The 19030-nt window shown below is 47.1% G+C and overlaps 1 protein-coding gene across 1 annotated transcript; it reads right to left on the reverse strand.

Moving 5' to 3' along the window:
- Positions 1-253: 253 nt before the first annotated feature.
- Positions 254-4331, reverse strand: SOX4 (SRY-box transcription factor 4). Its single transcript, XM_021553385.3, has one exon. It carries the CDS (start codon positions 4211-4213, stop codon positions 2915-2917), a length of 1299 nt encoding a protein of 432 aa, XP_021409060.1. The 5' UTR covers positions 4214-4331; the 3' UTR covers positions 254-2914.
- Between the last annotated feature and the right edge of the window lie 14699 nt (positions 4332-19030).

A 19030-nucleotide genomic window follows, 5' to 3' on the forward strand; every position in this document is an offset into this window, starting at 1 on the left:
ACAATCTCAACCCGCGGTCCGCCAGGGCGAGGGGAGATCGGGACCCCCTTGCCCCGCAGCCCTCACCGGCGCTCCCCGCCGCTCCCCGGCCGTGCCCCGGCCCCGCTCCGGGGTGGGCGGACCGGCAACGCGGCCGCCCCTTCCTCCCGCCCCGGCCCCTCCCGGCGGGGCGGCCGCCGCCGTCCGGAGGGACAAAACACACCTGCCCCGAGGGGGCTGGGGGTGTAGCAATGATGACAAGAGCAGCCCAGTGTTAGGGTTCAGTTCCAGCTGATTTTATTTCCTTCCCGAAGAAAAAAAAAAAAAAAAGGAAAATAAAAACAAACAAAACAAAAAAGAGGTTATTTACAGAAGGTATATCAACAATCTGACAGGCAGTGAACTTGACATGGTTAGCTGGCATGATTTTTTTTCTTTTTTTTCCCTTTCCCACGTTGTGTTGTGGGTGACCGTAGACAAAAAAAAAAAAAAAAAAAAAAAATCTACACAGCATATTGCACAGGATGGATGACCAAAAAAAAGAACAAAAAAAAAAAGAACAAAAAAGTTAAACCCTTAACGGAACCACCTCATTAGGCAGACGTCCTAGTGCCTGTCATGTTATATTAACATACATAAACACACAATCTTCTTTTTTGCTTATTATAATACAGACTTAAATGTACAAAGATGTTTTCACTTTCTTCATCTTAAACACAACAGCTATAAACCTGAATACATATGCTATCATCATGCCATAAGAGACTAAAACAATTATATTTAGCGACAAATAGAAAGGATTAAATAGTCAAATACAAGAATGAAAAACGCAGTACATAGTGTCGCGAACTCAAACCGGCATTTCGATAGATCCAGTGGTTTAAACGGCACGTTTTTGCTTAGAAAAAAAGTGCAAAAGATGTGGTTTACAAATTAAAGGTACAGGATCCCTTCTGTGTAAATGCACCAGTTGCTTCACTTCATCCGGGGGCAGGTGGCTCCCCAAAACGGTAGCATACAGTGTAAATCCCTTCCCCCGGGCCCCCATCCGCCCCTCCGCAGAGAGGCGGGGGCTGCGGAGCGGGCAGCGAGGGGGCGGTGAGGGATGCTGTCACTTTAAGATGCCTGCAGATTGGAGTGTAAACATGGACAAAATAGGGGCTGATTCGTGGGTGTGTGAGAGTGTGAGTGAGCGCGCACACGCGTGTGAGATACTAACCAGCGGCCCTGTTGTTAAAATCAGGAAATCCAAACAGCGATTTACACCGATTTACACCCCCTTTATATATTTTTTACAAAAATACACTGAGAAAATAATCAAACGTTTTCATCTCTCTTCTCTTTTTGTTTTTAAAAGTGTCAAAAGTCTACATTTAAATATAAAAAATTAAAAGTTAAAACTCTAGCCCTTCAGTGAAGGAGACATAAAAATGGTGCGGGTAACAACGAGAACTACCAAAAAAGGACAAAGAAATACAAAGTCAAAAATGTTTGGCCAGTATAAATACGTCCACTTATAAAATGGCATCCGATTACATTTACAAGGAAAAAAAAAAAACAATACGAGGATGAAGCATCGGTGAGAAAAAACAGTCTTTTCATTTACAGCTATAAGGAACAAACACATACATACTCTGAGAAAAAATTTGGTCCTGAATTTTCATTTTTTTTTTAAAGTCCAGCACAGATTTGAGTTGCGTTTGAATCCTTTAAAGAGTTAAGAATGAAAAAAAGCTGGTGATATTTTTGTAGGAATCAAACATAGCGCCATCTATCTGCTTTTATATTATCCTAACACTAGTTTTGTTTTTTTTAAACTGTTCAACAGTCTTACAGGAATCTTGAAAAAGATAGACAGTATAACATGCTATATTAAACCCCACCAGTGAAATAATCCAACACCATCACGATTCTGAGTAAGAAGAAAAAAACTACTTTTTTTTTTGTATTTTCGGGTTTGTTTTTTTTTTCTTTTTTTTTTTTGCAAAAGCCATCGCCCTCAGTTTCCCCTGTACCACGTCATGACAGAAACTGTTTCCATTCGGTCTCTGTTTCAAAAGAAGTTTTCAGTGTTCTTGAAGTTTCAGCCTTATTTCTCTCTCTCTCTACATATTACATGAGGTGACTGAGGAAACCGCTGATGCCACCTTATCTGTACGTGCAAATCCATTTCGGTTTATTATTATTTACCCCCACCGTACTTCCAAGACAGCTCTCAAGTGTAAGTCTGGCTCTTCTCCGCTTAACTAGGATCTCAGTCCAGCTCCATCCACCTCCTCCTCCTCCCAGCATTGTTGCCTCTTCTCACCGCAGAAGAAACCGGGACAGGATTTCCCCTCGCAAATGTAAACCTTGCAAAGGATTTGAGTGGATTTTCTGTTCTTTTTTTTTTTTTTTTTTCCCCAAGCAGTTCTGATCGCTCTTTCAATTCATTGGAAAGGGCGAGTGCTCAAGACGCCCAGTGTGCGGCTCAGCACAACGCATCGTCCCCCCTCTTTATTCGTATAAAATGGGCAATAACAAAGAACCCAGAGGTGTGTGTGGTTTCCCCTTCCTCCCCCTTTCTCTGTCTCTCTTTTCAGGAAATAAAAAAGGGAAAAGGACAGCGTCTCCCTCGGGCCAGTCTCTCAAAAAGCACCGTCAGGCTCCTCTCCCGAAGGGGGTGTGTGCGGGTCCGTCTGCAGCCGGAGGAAGGGGACTGCTGGCTTTTCCGCAAGGAGAGGGCGATCCCGCTCCTTTCCCAAGCTCAAGAAGCAGTCTTTCAACAGTCCCTTCTCAGAAACAAGCAAAACACTTCCTCCCCCCACCAAAAAAAACCCTAAAACACAAACACCAAACAAAACAGAGAAAGACACAAAAGCGCCCGGCGGGGTGGGCGAGTCCTGCCGACAGCCACGCGCGGCGGTGCCTCCTCCTGCAGGGGCCGAATCTCGCCTCAGTAAGTGAAGACCAGGTTGGAAATGCTGGACTCCAGCCAGTCCCCCGAGATCATCTCACTTACCTCCGGCGTGCAATAGTCCGGGAACTCAAAGTGCGAGCCCGAGCCGGGCTCGAAGTTAAAATCCAGGTCCCGGTCGAGCACCGAGGAGCTGAAGCTGCCCAGGGACATGCTTTCAAAGCCGGGGCTGGGGTTCAGGTCCAAGAGGTCGTCCTCAAACTCGTCGTCCGACGAAGAGGAGCCGGAGGAGGAAGAGGAGGAGGAGTGGGAGGACGCGGAGGAGGAATGCGCCGTCGAGGGGGCCGGGGAGGAGGAGCGCAAGCTGGTGTAGCTGCGGTGATCCGAGGGCGAGCCGGAGCCGGAGGGCGACGGGCAGGCGACGCCGCCGCAGTCCCCGTCGGGCCGGCCCGCGCTGCCGCCCCCCTCCTCGTAGAGGCTCAAGGGGTCGCCGGCCTCCGCCGAGCTGCTCAGCGTGGGGCTGCCGGGCACGGCGCCGCCGGGGGAGGCGGAGGCAGCCGCCGCCTGCCCGCTCCCGAAGATATAGACCCGCTTCAGCTTCTTCTCGGCGAGCGGCTTGCCGGGTCCCGAGGGCGCGCTCGCCGCCCCCCGGGGCTTGTAGAGCGCCTGGTGCTCGGGCGGCAGCAGCGCGGCCGACGGCTCCCCGGGGAACGGGGCGGCCTTGCCCCCCGCCGCTTTGCCGTGGGGCTTGCCGCCCGCGGCCGCGCCGCCGCCCGCGGGGGAGGGCTTGGAGCCGCCGCCGCCGCCCTTCTTCGGGGCGGGCTTGGCGGAGGCCGCAGGGCCGCCGGAGCCGCCGCCCGCGCTGCCCCCGCCGGCGCCGCCCCCGCCGCCCTTGTCCGCCTTGTCGCCGGGCTTGGCGGAGCTGTTGCCCGACTTCACCTTCTTCCTGGGCCGGTACTTGTAGTCAGGGTAGTCCGCCATGTGCTTGAGGCGCAGCCGCTCCGCCTCCCGGATGAAGGGGATCTTGTCGCTGTCCTTGAGCAGCTTCCAGCGCTTGCCCAGGCGCTTGGAGATCTCGGCGTTGTGCATGTCGGGGGACTGCTCCATGATCTTTCGCCGCTCGATCTGTGACCATACCATGAAGGCATTCATGGGCCGCTTTATGTGCCCGCTGGGTGTCTTGCACCAGCTCGGGTCATCCGCCTTACCCCCCGTGGAGGCGGTGGAACCCGGCGTCGGAGAGGAGGCGATGCCCAGCTCGATGCCGGCCCCAGAGTCGGAGGTCTCGGCGGCCAGCAGCGCCTCCGTGTTCTCCGCCGTGTTGGTCTGCTGCACCATCGCGGCGGCGGCGGCGGGGGGCTCGCCGGGGCTCAGCGCCGCTCCGGCGCGGGGCAGGGCACGCAACTTCTCACAGCGGCACCGGGACGGCGCAGCCCCCCGCGGCCGCGCCCCCGCTCCCCGCACCACTTGTACTTCCACACCGGCGCCTCGTCCCCGGCGGCGCGGTCCTCTCCCCTCGAGGTAGCAGCGGCGGCGGCAGCAGGAGCAGGAGCGGCGGGGCCGCGCGCGGTCAGACTAGAGTTTCTGCAAAAGCAGCGCCGCGAGCCGCCCGTCCAAGTTTGCTAATTTTTTTCTTGGGGTGTTTTGGGCTTTTTTGGTTTGGTTTTTGGTTTTTTTTGGAGGGGGGTGTCGGTCTGCTTTTTTCCTCACCACATCGGGTTTCCCCCCTCCCCGAAGCAGCTGGTCCAGTTCACAAGCGCGTTCCGCCTGCCCGCGGCGTTTCAGGAGAGCGGCACTCCGGCCGCCGAAAGTCTCTGAGCGCTGGGCACGGCCAGCGTGCACCGCCGCAGGGGAGGGGGGAGGCAGCGCGCCCCCGAAGCCCCGAAAATCCCGGCTCCAGGACCCGTGGTAGCGGCGGGGTCGACGGCCAGGAGTTTGTGCAGGTTGGATTTGGCAGTTGCGAGGTACCGAGCGACAAGGAAACCCCTCGGGATAAGGCAAAAAAAAAAAAAAAAAAGGAAAAAAAAAGAAAAAAAAGCAAATAAATAAGAATGCAAAAATAATAATAATTGAAAAAATCGCCGTAAAAAAAGAAAAATAAAAAAGCGCTCGTGCATGAACGAGTGTGTACGTCCCCGGCAGGAAGAGCGGCGAGCCGGGCGCCCAGCTCCGTTCTCCTCCTCCTCAGCCGACGGCGGTGCTGCTGCTGCTCCGCGCGCGCGGAGCCCCGCGGAGCCGCCGCCGCCCCCCGCGCTCGCCCGCCGGGCGCTGCCCCGCGCCCCCCGCACGCCGCGCTCCGCCGGCCGCAGCTGAGAGCGGACCCCGCGCCCGCCCCGCGCCGCTTTATCCTTTCGCAGCCCGCCCCGCGGCCAATCGCGCGCTGTATCCAACGCCCTCCGCGTGCCAAGCCCCGCCCGCCTCCCCGGGATTGGCGGCCGGCGCGGAGCGGTAATAATGGCCGCGTGCAATGGGAAGCGCCCGCGCTGACCTCATTCCCGGCGGCGGGGCGAACTTTTTAAAAGGGGCAGGAGGGCAGCTCCGCGCGCCGCCCCGCGCCTCGCCGCGCACGTGCCCGCGACCCCCCCGCCCCCCGGCCGCGCTCCTCCCTCCCCTCCTCCCTGCCGAGGAAAAAAAAAAAAAATCAGGAAATCAGCAAAAATCATTATAATATAAATAATTAAAAATAAAAAAAAAAAAAAAGAAGAGAGAAAGAAAGGGAGAGAGGGGGATCAAGGCGTCCCGCCCCCGCGCGCCGTGGCTGCCGGGCGGCGAGCGGGGATACCTGCCCGCACAAAGGACCGGGAGGGTGTTCCTGCCGCCCCGGAGCCGCCGCACGCCCAGCGGGCAGCGCGGCCCGGGGAATGCCGGAGGGCGCCCCGTGCCCGTCCCCACGCCCACACGCGGAGTGTCACGGAGGGGTCGGCAGGCCTGGAGAAGCGCCGGCGAGGCGCTGCCGTCACGCCCCCTCCGCCACGGAGCTGGAGCGGAGCGGCGCAGGGGGTGGGACGGGACCGGCGGCGGGCACGTCCCGCGGGGCGCCGGGCCCCTCGCCGGGCACGGCTCTGAGCAACCGCGGCCACCCGTCCCGAATTCCCCGGCGCGGAGCGAGGAAGAGGTGTTGCCCTTATCGCGCTTTCACCCTCCGACCCCTCTCCTGCGTTTCGCTACCCGCCGCTCCCGCATGCCGCGGTCCCACCGAGACGCCTGATCGCGGGGAGAGGCTGCCACGCGGGGGTCCCGGCCCGTCCCCTGCGGGTCCCCGGAGAGCGGGAGGGGCTGCGGAAGGAAGAAGCGGCGCGCAGCCGGCAGGGAGGTACCGGCCCTGTGGGAAGGTGCTGCCGTGCTTCTGCCAGTCCGCCCCGCCGAGCAGGCTCCCCCCTCCATCTCCGCGGTTCTTCCGAGGGTGTAAGGTGCTCCTCGGATATTGCTGTTTGATCTGATGCGCCCCTCCCTCTGCCCTGCCGTGATCAGTAATGAAGAGAAGCAGGGCAGCGAGGTCAGGCGCTGTGCAGCACCCCTGCAGGCCTCATGGCATCAACCCCCCTTCCAATATTCAGGTAAAGGGGGCAGTAAGACCATAAAAACAATGGCAGTGTTACTTCCCAAAGATTCCTCACATCACTCATCAGGCCAGAGACAACCCATTAGGCAAAACAGCTGTGAAATTTTTTGTTCTACACACTGGTTAAAAACACCTTTTAAAGCAGAAGCAAAATAAGGGTTGGATATGGCTAAAATATCTTAAGATAGAAGTCTAAAAATAAATTGCATATGTTTGCAAGAAAATTTATCCTTTAGTAGAGTTTCTAGCTGAATTGAGGACAGGCTTTGAATATTAAGATCTCACACTGGACTCAACATGGCTGTGAAGTGCTGAGAAAAATCCTGAGTTCTCAGTACTTCTCTGGGTAGGCCACCTACATTACTGAGACTGTTTACAAAAATACAAATTAAATTATAGCTTTGCTTGCAAAAATAATACATTGGTTCCTCATACAGCCTCTGGTCAAGACTGGATAAAATACTGCTTTCCTCTAGGTTGATGACATCCAGTGACATCAGTGGAGTTTCTCACCTTTACGCTTTGTAAGTAGTAAATCACACGGTGTTTTTCCCCCGCAGCCCCAAAGCTAAGATCAAACGTGTTCTACCCTATACCACCAACATCTACAGAAATGGAGTCTCACAGTGGGTTTGGTGTCAGGAAAAAGCACTGGCTTTTGCTTACACTCTTGGTATTCATGTGCAGCAGCGTGAAAAACTGGGACTGGGAGCAGTCAGTAGCTTCTGGCTGCTCCACCTGTCAGCACAGTATCCAGCAGGATTTCAACCCCCAACTGTTGTATTTTACATATAAATATCAATTTGTTTAAACTACAAAGCAAGGAGAATATTCCCATGTTTCCAGACACAAATTGAAGCCAAACAAACAAACCCCAACTGATAAGCAAACATAGAAAGAAAAGGCTTAAGAAGCTTTTGACTTGTTTGTGTTAAGTTCTGCAAGGTCTTGACCATCATGAATAAAATTAATCTCAGGTGAAGAGTTAAGTGTCTTCCTGATCAAAGCAGCCACATTGATTTAATACTGGTTCAAAAAGTGTATGGGATGGACAGAAGACATTATTTCCTGAACAAAAACTCCGCAAAAGTGAAATTTAGGGCTACTTAATAAAGCAAGTGTAAGAACACGATGTGAAACTCTATAAAAAGCATTTTATTACAATTTCTTAGCTGTTTCCTCAAAGTTAATTGCTTCCACCCCTAATCCTCCAGTGGCAGACTGAAAGTACTTTCCAGCTCCCCAAATTTTTAAGCCTAGGCATAAAGCGCGAGCATTCAGCTTCCATCTAAAAATGAAGTTTTAAGAGTATTGGCAAGACTTCTCCGCGTTTTACAACTTAAAAAGCCTTGAAACTCCATTCTGTTTCCTGCAGGCTCCATGAGGCCGGGGATGCGGCACGGGACGCGAGGTGGCAGCGCTGAGCCTCTTCTGCCAGACGTGGGAAAACGCAGAGCTAGCGAACTCGCGGTTATTATTTTTTTAATTATTTTTTTTCCCCCTGTGGTTTTATGGAGCAACATATCTGACTGCAACTTTCTGACTGAAATTCGGTGGGTTTGCATCAAAGAACGGCAGTGCTCACACAGTCAGCTGTACGCCGCCGGAACAGCATGCGAGTGATTCCAAATCCTGATGCGGGGGTTAAGGGCAGTGGCAGTGACAGCACCCTTCTCACACACCGGGTCCTGCAGCTCGCCTTGTGCATGGAGCAAGAGAGATTGTTCAGGAACAATACTCTGGACAAATCTATTGCAGGACTGGGTGCCGCAAGTATTGATTCCAGCATTCCTATCCCTGGAAGTGTTCAAGACGGGATTGGATGGGGCCCTGAGCAACACGATCTAGTGGGACGTACCCCTGCCCATGGCCGGAGGGTTGGAACTGGGTGATCTTTAAGATCCCCTTCGATCCAAACCGTTCTTTGAATCTGTGATTCTGTGATTGATTGCAGGTGCTCTCAGTGAATAAGCACGCAGTCCCCACCGGTTAAAACGTCTTAAGGACACTAAACCGAGGATTACCAGCGCACAGGCTCCGTTAACTGCAGCCCTTGCCGCTGGTCTTTTCCACACCCCCAGCTCCGTAGGCTGTGGGAAACGTTTTGCAGCCTACTCCGTCTGAGCTTTTGGGAGCTCCCCTCCCGTGAGCGTGTTCCTGCGTGCCCTCGCCGGCGCGGAGCGCTTCCCTGCCCTGGCGCGGCGCAGCTGCTGCGGCCACCCCGTACCCCCTGTCCCCGCCCCGCAGCCGCCCCGGCCCGGCGAGCTCCAGTTCATTAACACGCGCGTCAGTTCCACGCCGTGGCCCCAGCGGTGGCTCCGCCGCGCTGCGCAGCCCCGGGGAGCGCGGAGCCGGGCGGTGGGCGCTCCGCGGGCCGGTGTGCCCGCCGGGCGCGGCTCTGCGCGCTCCCCGCCGCCCCCCGAGCTCCCCACGGCGGGGCAGGGCACGGCCCGGTGGCGGCGGTCCCGCGGGACCGAACCCGCGTGGGCCGTGTTCACCTGCACGGGAGGGGCAGGGCTCTGACCCGCACGCGTCCTGAGCAGGGACATCCGAGGGTCGTCCAGCGATCCTAGGGCATGCTGCGGAGAATGGATGAATGAATGAAAGGCGATTCACAAACATTTTGCTTCCAGTGCCCCCTTGGCAGGCATCCACAGGGTGGGGGAAGGTGGCATCTTATTTATCTTGATGTAAACCCTCTATTATTTCGGAGTGTTTTCCTCTCTGCCAGCAAAATTCACCTCCGTAACACATATTTTTCCTGACATTCTGTGCCACATTTGAAATAGGTGTGTGTGTATTGGGGTTACTTTAGCCTTCTTGAACTGCAAATGACAAGGCCAGAGCAGAGGTATACTGCTGAAGAATACATTCCTTGTGACCTTTCTACTGCCTATTTTGATCCAAAGAAAATAAAGTAGATGAAATACTTGCCATTAAGGTGGAAAAAATAAAAAAAGGCATGGCTTTTGAAATAACATGACGATAACAGATATTCATCAAAGATCAAAGAAGAGCGTGCTTAAGGATCAGAGGTGTAAATTGAGAAATGAAAGTAGGCCCTCTTTCTTCGTCCTGTTTGCAAGAAGAAAACTTCATTGTGCAATTGCATCACTCCAATTCACAGTGTACTTTTATTTAAGGTGATTCATAAATGCTTTGAACTCTCTCTGATAGCTTTATGGAGAAGAACTTTTATTACTGGGAAGTGTTTTATGGAGGATGTTATTTACTTAGGAGTGAAAATCTGTTGCCTAAAGTTGTATGGTATTGTTTCCTTCCAGACTATATATTCACTTGCATTTTACTTCAAAACAAGCCTGCACATAGACACTCAGTGCTCCTGTTATGAAATGCCAACACATTTCTAGCTCATTTAATAAAATAAGTAGGATGGAATCCATTTGCATATACATATTTATATTGATTCAGATATTAATCACTTATATGTTAATGTTTGGTTTGGGAGGGCAGGAACACCTCACCAGTGATTTTAGTAAGAAAATGTGATAATGCTTTCTAACCTGTATCCACTTTGGTGGCTCTTTAAGTTCAAAATTGTTCCCTAAGAGTAACACCAGTTCAAAAAACTCTGCTAAAAATAATAATAATAAAGAAAGTTGGAAAACACATTGTTTGCATTTACTTAAAAGGAAAATTGCACCTCTTATTCAATCCTGTAAAATTTAGTAGATTTTTTTTTGTTTGTTTTTAACAGCTTCATATAAGAAGAGCTTTTAGTTCATTTTTAAAAAGGTTTTGGTAAGCCTTTTTTGCAAAGTGAAAAGCCACAAGGTTGAAGAGGAATTACCGGTCTGCTGCATATGTAGCAGCAGATTGCATATGCATGAACTGCAGCTGCGTGAAGGCCACCCCGGGAAGGGGAGCCCAAGAGAAGAGCCAGCAGAGGGGAGCTGGCGGTGCCTGCAGCCAGCTCTCTGACAGGGCCTGTCCTTCCTCCCTGCAGGAGGGTCAGGGAAGCAGGGTCCCACTTCTTTGGATGACTGCACTTTTTGAACGTGTTCCTCTCTGCCTCTTAAGTTCCCTCCCAGCCATCTGTGTTCTCCTTCCTGCTTGCCCGCACCTTCCCCTGCCTTCTGCAACCTTATCACCACCACCCGTGTAACGTTCAGCTCATCTTTTCCTGCCATCTCTATGAAAGAGCCAACAGCTGCAAGCTGGCAGTTCAGCAGAAGCCCACACAGTACCAAGAATGAAGTAATACTTGTGCCCACTTCCACAACATCATGATGTCACCCAGATTTTAGCATCACTGATAAGAGGGAGCTACAAAACCACTGTGCATTGAATTAAATGTGGGTTATTTTAAAGACCTTCAAGTGGGATGTTGTATACTATTACATTTGGTGTATGACTCTCTTCTTGTGTTATGAAACATGTTGCTTGTACTTACTCCTCCTGGAAAAGAAGCATAAGGTATTCCCTGTGCACACAGGAAAAGGGGGTTTTGTAAAATGTAGATCGTAGCATTTCTGACTCGGTTTTTGCAAGGTCATTTCTTGAGTGATATATTTAAGATAATTAAACTAAAGGGGGGGGGGGAAGAAAAATATCTTGCATACTGTTTAGTTGTGAAAATGGTCGTTTCTTTCTTTTGCAAGCTCTGGGTTATTAACAAGTGACTATCGACAGCATCTGACTCTAAGTAAAGAAAATTCCTCAGGCAAGCCACAGGCAGTTGGGGTTATCCATATACAAGATATTCTGGCAGAGGTAGACAAAGAGTGGTCTATAATTTTTAGCCTTAGAGAGTGTTTAGTATTTGTTATCATAAAATTGCCTTTGTACTCAAAAAATCCATCACCCTCCATTCAGCCCCATAGTCTTTAGACATAATGGATTAATTCCTGTCAAACACTTTTTATTTAACTTTTCTGATTTTATGTTTCAGATGCACAGATCAAAAAAGCTAGATCAGGTTCTGGTAGGAAGAGGCAAAATACATTTAAATCTAAAATGAATGAGAGAAAAAAGTAATTTTTTCTTTTCCCTTTTGTGCTCTGGACAAATAGAAGTCTGGCTTTCATCCTTGTTCCTTCCATATAATTGTTCTTAATGATGGTGCTGGTGTGGCAACCAGTAAGTAGATTTTGGTTTTTTAATCTTTTCTGAATAGATTGCTCAAATTATACCACTCTGTACTTGCCAGGGTCTCTTCTATAATCTCTGAGACCTATCTTGCTTAGGCTGTTTGTACAGAATAAGTTCATTAGTTTGATATTAAACATGAATATTTATTTTAAAATAATTATTTTTTCAAATTTTTTTTTCTATAAAAATTGTACCTTTTTGAACAGAATGTCAGAAGAAGGTGGTGGAATTCTACACTACCCTGTGTAGTCCTGATCTAGCTGTCACACTCAAGAGGTGTATACAGGAGTTATCTCAATGTGTGCTCGAGTGAGGCATGATGTCTGAATTTACATAGCTCTGTAGAGTTTGTATTTAAGTTGGAATTAGCTGCTATGAGAAGTAAATTGTCTGTATGGAACCTCAGGAAACTGGAATATTATACACTACAAAAATCAGGCATTTTCTATGTATTTTCCTAAATTTTAATCATGAGCTCCTGTGTTTCCACCAATAACACAAAGTCTGGTGTCTTACCTAAATATCAGAAATTAATGAAAAAAACGCTGAACTGTTGAATTTTACTTTATAAAATGATTGTGTTATTTAAATTGTATGAGTATGCTAGTGTATAGTATTCTGTGGATTATAAATGTAGCAGTTGAAAAACATGACAAATATTGCAATTCTGCTAATTAAAGCTCTTCCACAGAAGGATTACCTGCTAAACTTTTGTTTGTTTTTTTGGGACTGCCTTTGAAATTGGAGGTGGAAATATCACTACATTCAGGAAAACTGTGCACATCCAAATAGTCTGTTGTTACTCTCATTTAATTTAGTTTTTTTTTTTTTTTTTTAATCCTTATTTTAATGTCTGGGTGATGAACAATCCAGGATGGGAGTGACTTACACAAATCAGTAGTCTCAGAAATATTAGTGTAAAAATACCTGAGCTAACAGTATACGACCCATCTCAGGTACCAGAAACAATAATAACTTTCTAGGTTCTCAGCCTTGTTTAATGCATCCCATCAGCAGTGATTCTAGGGTGGCTCCAGTTCTCCGAGGTATTTACACAGCAGCTGGGAATGGGCTGTGGTGCTGCCTGCCTCTTGTCCTGCTGGTCCCCTGTGCATAAATCTCCCCACTCCATCTGGGTGAAGGCTTCACCCAGTAAGCACCAGCAGGCTTTTGGATCCTTTGAATAACTTCACCAGCCCACAGCTTCTTGTGTCTTGAACTTTGTTTCCCTGTTCTCAGCCTCTAGTACAATTTCTGCACTAATTTGTTACTAATCCCATAAAGGAAATTTTAATAGCATTGACCCAGAGCACAGTTCTCATTCCACCCAGCTTTGCAAAAAATTACCTATGGGTGGTTTATTGATTTTGTCTTCAGAATCACACACAGCAAGTAAGAAGAAAAATTGGCCACCTACTGATGAAGATAAAAATCATGCATCACATAAATTTTCTCAAGTAATCTATTTCTGTTTTTCTTTTTTTCTTATCCCAGAAATATATTGCCATCTTTACTGCTATAAATGGAAGAAGTTCTGATGTTCTTACATAGATATATGCTGATGTATTTTGTAATCTTATATGCTTCATATCTATATTCAGTAATGGAGGTTTGAAAATGCCTGCTGCTGTACATCAGCAGCTTGAAGCTGCTTCTCAGAAAAGCTTGATGTGTTATGCCAAAATTACTGCAAACTAGGGGAGCAGAAGTGGTGTCTGACTGCTCTTTGGATTGTTCACAGAGTTCTAAATAAATCCAGCTGTGAAAGGATATCTGACACTCAACTATCTCACAGCCATGGTAAGACTTCAACTCAGACATTTGATGGCATTTACTTTTTTTTCCCCTCCTGCAATTGTTCTTCTTTTGGACCACAGGGCAACAGCACTATATTAAGCAGTGACAGGAGCAGTGGAATTAGTTTTTTAATGAGGGCTGTAATATTCATGCTAGCTGCTGTGATATGCCATTACTTAAATGAGAGACTTGTATAGCTGATACTGTCATTTGAAACAAAGACAAATTATAGCACAGGTACATTTTCAGCAGTATGGTTGAGCAGTTTTTGAAGGTTTAGTTAATAGAGGAGAGGACAGTATCTAGCTGGAGTAAAAAAATTATTCAGCTGGAGTAAAAAAGGTTCTGTATTCAGGGCACTCATTTATCATTAATCATTCCTTATTTATTCTGGCTTTTGATTCTTCAAATTGACTTGTGACTGCTAGGTCTTGTTGCATATTTGGCAAGTCTACTCAGGGCTGGTTATCCTTCAAGACACCTCTCTGGCAACATCTTCCCATGAAAAGCAGGAAATCATCCTGCTGTTTTGGTCTGTGGTACCCCCCATCCTGCTCCCTGAGTGATAGCACTGCCCTGCTGGAGAATAGCAGGTGGTGCCTGGTCAATTTTAAGACATCAATATTTTTAGAAGGTTTGATTAAAAATACATCATTTTCCTTAAAATGACAAACTGATGATTTTTGACATTCTTCTCATAGAAAAGCAGCTGCTGTCTTCTCCTAAGCTTTGCACATAAGCTTTTGAAATCTCCCTGTCTGGCATCCTCTGAACACCAGGCAATTTTAAATATCTCATCAACCAGGCCCTGCCTGTGCTCCCTGAACCTGCTCAGGCATGCTGTTCTCCCTGAGGAGATGCTCACCCCAGCACTGGTGTGTGGAGGGGGACAGCAGCTCTGGATGAGATGACTGCTGCTTTCTGGGGGGTGACAGAAGCTTTGCACACCTTGGTCCCTGCAGCAGCTCCATGCTGCTCTTCACAGCCATCCTCTTGTGCTCAGCATTTTAACACCTATTCATAAGTAGGTGAGGCAGCATCAGAACACCACATGGGCAATGATCTTCCTCTTCTTGCATGGTTTTTCCAGCCAGAAAATAAGGGATAAGCATCATCGCCATCAACACCACCATCTGTTACTCAGGAGCTGTTTGTGACTCTCCCAAGTTGTTGGTAGGTTAACCTGTAGTTTCATTCAAAACTGTAGGACGTCTTGCAAGGCCTTTGCAGTCCTAAAGGCAATTTCACTACAGAGCACTATTTCCTTTCTCCATCAGAAACAAACACATTTACATGACTTATTCTGTCCAGACTGGTGAGATACAGTCTCATTTATCTGATTTACTCCTCTCTTTAAAAGCAGGAAAACACCAGGGCAAACTTTGCACAAACTTTGCACACACTTTAGAAAAACAAATCCACTGCATAACAATTTTTCCTTATTATTGCATCTATTATTTACCAAAGGGAAAAAAAAAAACCAAAACCACACCACCAACAACAGTTACTCTGCATTTATCAGAGTGACTAGTAGAAAGCATGTGATTCTTATGGTAAGCAGCAATTTACAGATGGCCAGGTGCAAACAACATATCTAATCTTATCATGAATTTGCTTTATTCGCAGCTGCAACAGTTGGTGTCAGTTAATAGGTTACCAACCATGAAGTATATTTATTTCCTTTTATCCTACTTTGGGGCCACAGAAATGATTTGTAAACTGTCCTAGGTCTTGAATTTACATTTAATTTTTTTGTGTGTAGCTTTTTTGTTATTCAGTTAGTGCTACTTAGGAAGAAAATGACAATGTCTTTCAGAGAACCCATTTTATTTTCATTTTATCCATTTCCTTTTCTAGGGATTTAGAAACTCTAAAGTAGTGTGCTCTCTGGTCTTCTAATTTACAGTAAAACAGAGAGTTTTTTCTAGCATAATTTTTTCTTTTATTCAGACTGATCCGTCATTGATAAGGACTCATTTTTACCTGCTTAGTTCCATCAAGTCATGTGATAGATTCACTACCAGCCTTTTCAAATAATCAAGCGCAATCTTTATAAGCTGTATTTTAAATGCTGGTCATAAAAAAGTATGTTTTAAATTCTCTTCTTGGCTCCATGGCTTACACTGTGGACAGCAGGATGTGTAGACATATCAGTGGAGACACAGTAGTGGACTAACCAAATAAACCATATAACCTAGAAAGCTTTCCATATTCTGGTACAATAGCCAGATAAGGCTAAAATCTCCCCAGATATATCTACATCAGTTACTCTGTTACTGGGATTGGAGACAGAATAATCTAGATCGAAAAATAGATTGTAAAAATGCATGAATCTACAGTTAAGGAAATAGGGCCATAATAGCAATTTTTAAGCTTCCAGTTTAATCACGTCCAGTTATTGGAAGGTAAAGCTACTGCATTATCTGATTTAGTTGTCAAATCTGAACTTAAATTTCACAGACTGACTATTCGAATAGTTGACTGCTTATGCTTGGTCACAGATGTTACTTCCAGCCCAAAGCAGAAGATAGTAACATGTGTATGCACATCCAGCTGCTGGGATGCCATGGACACCACGCCGAGTTCCACTCCCTGTCTGCACTGCAGGGTGGGGACGGGGGTGCATGTGACCTCCCACCAACACTGGGGGGCTTGAATTTTCTCCTTTTTCACTTTTCTCCAGCACTGAGACCCGCTCTTACCAGCAGCAAGGTCTATAACATGCTTTCCTTATCTCTGGCCCATCCTTCTTTCCAGAGTCTGTCAATGTGATTTCAGTGTTTTAATGCCAAGCAAACCAAAGAAGAAAGGCAGAGGAGCAGTGCCTGATTTTGATGCTGTGGCAGGAGGATGTTAAGCAAATGCTGTTCTCTGCCCAGGTCAGTCCACAGAGCTGGACACCCTGGAGAGACGCTCAGGGCATCAGAGGTTCCCATCAGCCTTACACTGAAGGGAAACCAACTGCAAAAGTGCAGGAGCAATACCACTCCCAGCCAGCCTGGTCCCCAGGGAGATCCACCTCTTCTCTGGAAGCTGGGACAAGATATTGGAGACTCCCAGTTCTCATGGCATCTTCTTGCTGACCAAGGCATGCATCTCAGCAGCTTAAACACTTGGGTCATGTTTTCATGTTTTTCTCTTTTTTTCCCAAACAAAGGGAGTGAGAATGTTTTGGCTGTTTGCCAAGGAAATACTGCAGCTCAGGTGTCACCAAAGGTCTCTAGGTATCAGGATTCTGCATACTTCCTTATTATATTACTATTTTTGACTGCAGTCCTGTGTAATCCACTGAAGTAAAAAGTAATCCACTGAAGGAGGCTTTATTCTTAGGAAGTGCAGGGTTCATATATTTTCTTTAGAATACAGGTGAGTGCACAGCTGAAATGGGTGCCATGTTGGAGAGAAATGCTTCTCTGTGTCTCCTTGTGACAGTCCCAGGTGCAGCACAAACCACCAGGTGCTGAAGTGCTCATCACCTTCTTTGTGTCTGTCTATTCTTTTACTTGTGGGCAACTTCCCAGTGTGGGACACAACTTCATAGGACTGCCTAATCTGGTGCATCCTCTAAGGGAGTGTTTTATTTTGTGTTTTCCTTTTCTAGTGCAAAGCATAGTCTGACTCCTAATATCATGCAGTCAGTCCTCAAGGCCCATATACCATTGCAGCAGCAGCAGTAACACTAAACTGACCTGGCTCTCCTGTGCCATGAAACTTTTGGCTTTTGCCCTTTGATTGTAGGTACATAGAGTTGTTTTGGCCCTGGGAGTTCATTGGTTCAGAACCTGCATTACTTTACCCTGCCACGGTCAAGCCTTTCTCCCTGCAGGTAGATTAGGGAAGGAGTGCTCTGCTCCCAAGATGACGACTTCTCAAGTCAGTCTGAGGGCTTTCTGCAAATTTGCAAGTTTAGAACTTGAAATGATATTGGATTCATTTTGCTTTTAAATTAATAAACATACAATTATTTTAATAATGACACTTCGCTCACTCAAGTAGTCATTATTTCTGACAGTCTACAGGTGAGCATATATAACTCAAAATATGCTACTAAAATGATGTTCTGTCAGATTTCAGAGCAAGAAAACACAACTGACTTTTTCTTACCCTCACAGAATATTATTTTTTATTATACTTTCAAAGTACAGAATTTTAGATTTTAGTAGTAATCTCCTGTCTCTTGGCTTAGGGGAGAGATTTATGAGAGGGGGTAAGGAATGCGTTTTTTCCTTCCTAAATTTATTAAGTTACACCTTGATTTCAAGCCTTAAAAAGACTGTTACCAGTCTCAGATGCTGCCTCTGCAGCAAGTGGGCATAAATTTAAGCATTAGCCTCAGCTAAGGGAAGTGAGTGCTGTTAGTTGAAGGATGCAGGAACTTCCCTTTCCATTCACAGCAAACCTGCTTGAGAGAGGCAGCTCCTGCATTGTGCAGTGCTGTTTGTTGCCCACAGCAGCGTGTAGGAGAAAATGTGGCTCTTTGTGGTGTTTAACAAAACTCACATTTATCCCACAGCACGGACCCTTCTGTTTGTGCCCAAGACTCAAGATTTCATATTGTCAGCCAAAGTCCTCTGCTGGATATAAACTCAGGTAGAAAGATGGGATCATCCAGTGGAGCCAGGAATCAACCTTCAGTTTTGACACAAGTCTAAATACATGAGCCACAGAAGGGACAGATGATACCACTGGTACCTTTGGTGCTCCCAGTAATAATTGAGTTTTAGATCAAGGTGATAAAAAGAAATGTCTTTGATCTCCTTACCAGTCCAGGCAATATAATGTACAGATGGCAGATGGAATTAACACCGTTTTGGCTCTACAAAAGGCATCTTCTCGCAGGCTGCTTTAGATAAAACAAAAAATTCTCTAGGAAAACAAAAAGAAGGATTAACAGGTCAGTATTATTTGATACAGTGCTGCACAGGAAATAATTAATTTAACTGGAGAAGATTGAGGAAATTTTATTTGTGAGGTTAGTGAGGCATGGGGGCAGGGAGATCAGCTCTGGGGGCTGCTGAAAAAGGAAGGTTTGAGCTGGAGGAAAGCTCATCATGAAGTCAACAAGGATTGGTCCTGACATTGTTTTCATTTGGTATTTTCATTAATGATTTGGAAGCACATAAAGGAAACTTCCTTATAACTCAAAGAGGCATTGCTATTAGAGAGCAGGACTGGGATAACTCACAAGAAGAACTGGGTCACCATATGAATGGGGCAGGAGAAAAGGGCTACAAAAGTACAAAGTGTGAGTCCAAGCTGGTAGAGGTTACCAGCAATCATTATTACTGTGGGATAAGTGTTCAGTGCTTATAAATGATAAAGGCAGATGGAACATTCTGCATATACAGGTCTGTCACAGAAGGGTTAATACCTGTCAAGGCACAGCAGCCACAGAAAACCATAAAATTAATTATTTTATAAATCATAATGATTCTGAGATCAATCTTATTTTTTAGCAGAAGTTTAGTACTGTTATACAGAGCCCTGGTAAGATACCAGTGAGAAACCTGGGACACTAGTCCTTCATTTTTCAGAAAAGATTAATTCAGATTTGCATAGACATAATAGTCACTCCCCAAGGGAGTAGAAATATCTGATGGGTGTATGGAGGCTAAAAAAGATTGGCTCCTTTAATTTGGCAGTCTAGAGGCAGAGAGGGGATTGGACCTCTACTTCTTAAAATA

Source organism: Lonchura striata, chromosome 1, assembly GCF_046129695.1.
Source record: "Lonchura striata isolate bLonStr1 chromosome 1, bLonStr1.mat, whole genome shotgun sequence".
Lineage (NCBI taxonomy): Eukaryota > Metazoa > Chordata > Aves > Passeriformes > Estrildidae > Lonchura > Lonchura striata.

Excerpts from the sequence above, each read along its gene's own strand:
- SOX4 (XM_021553385.3), bottom strand. The coding sequence starts at position 4,213 with ATGGTGCAGCAGACCAACACGGCGGAGAACACGGAGGCGCTGCTGGCC.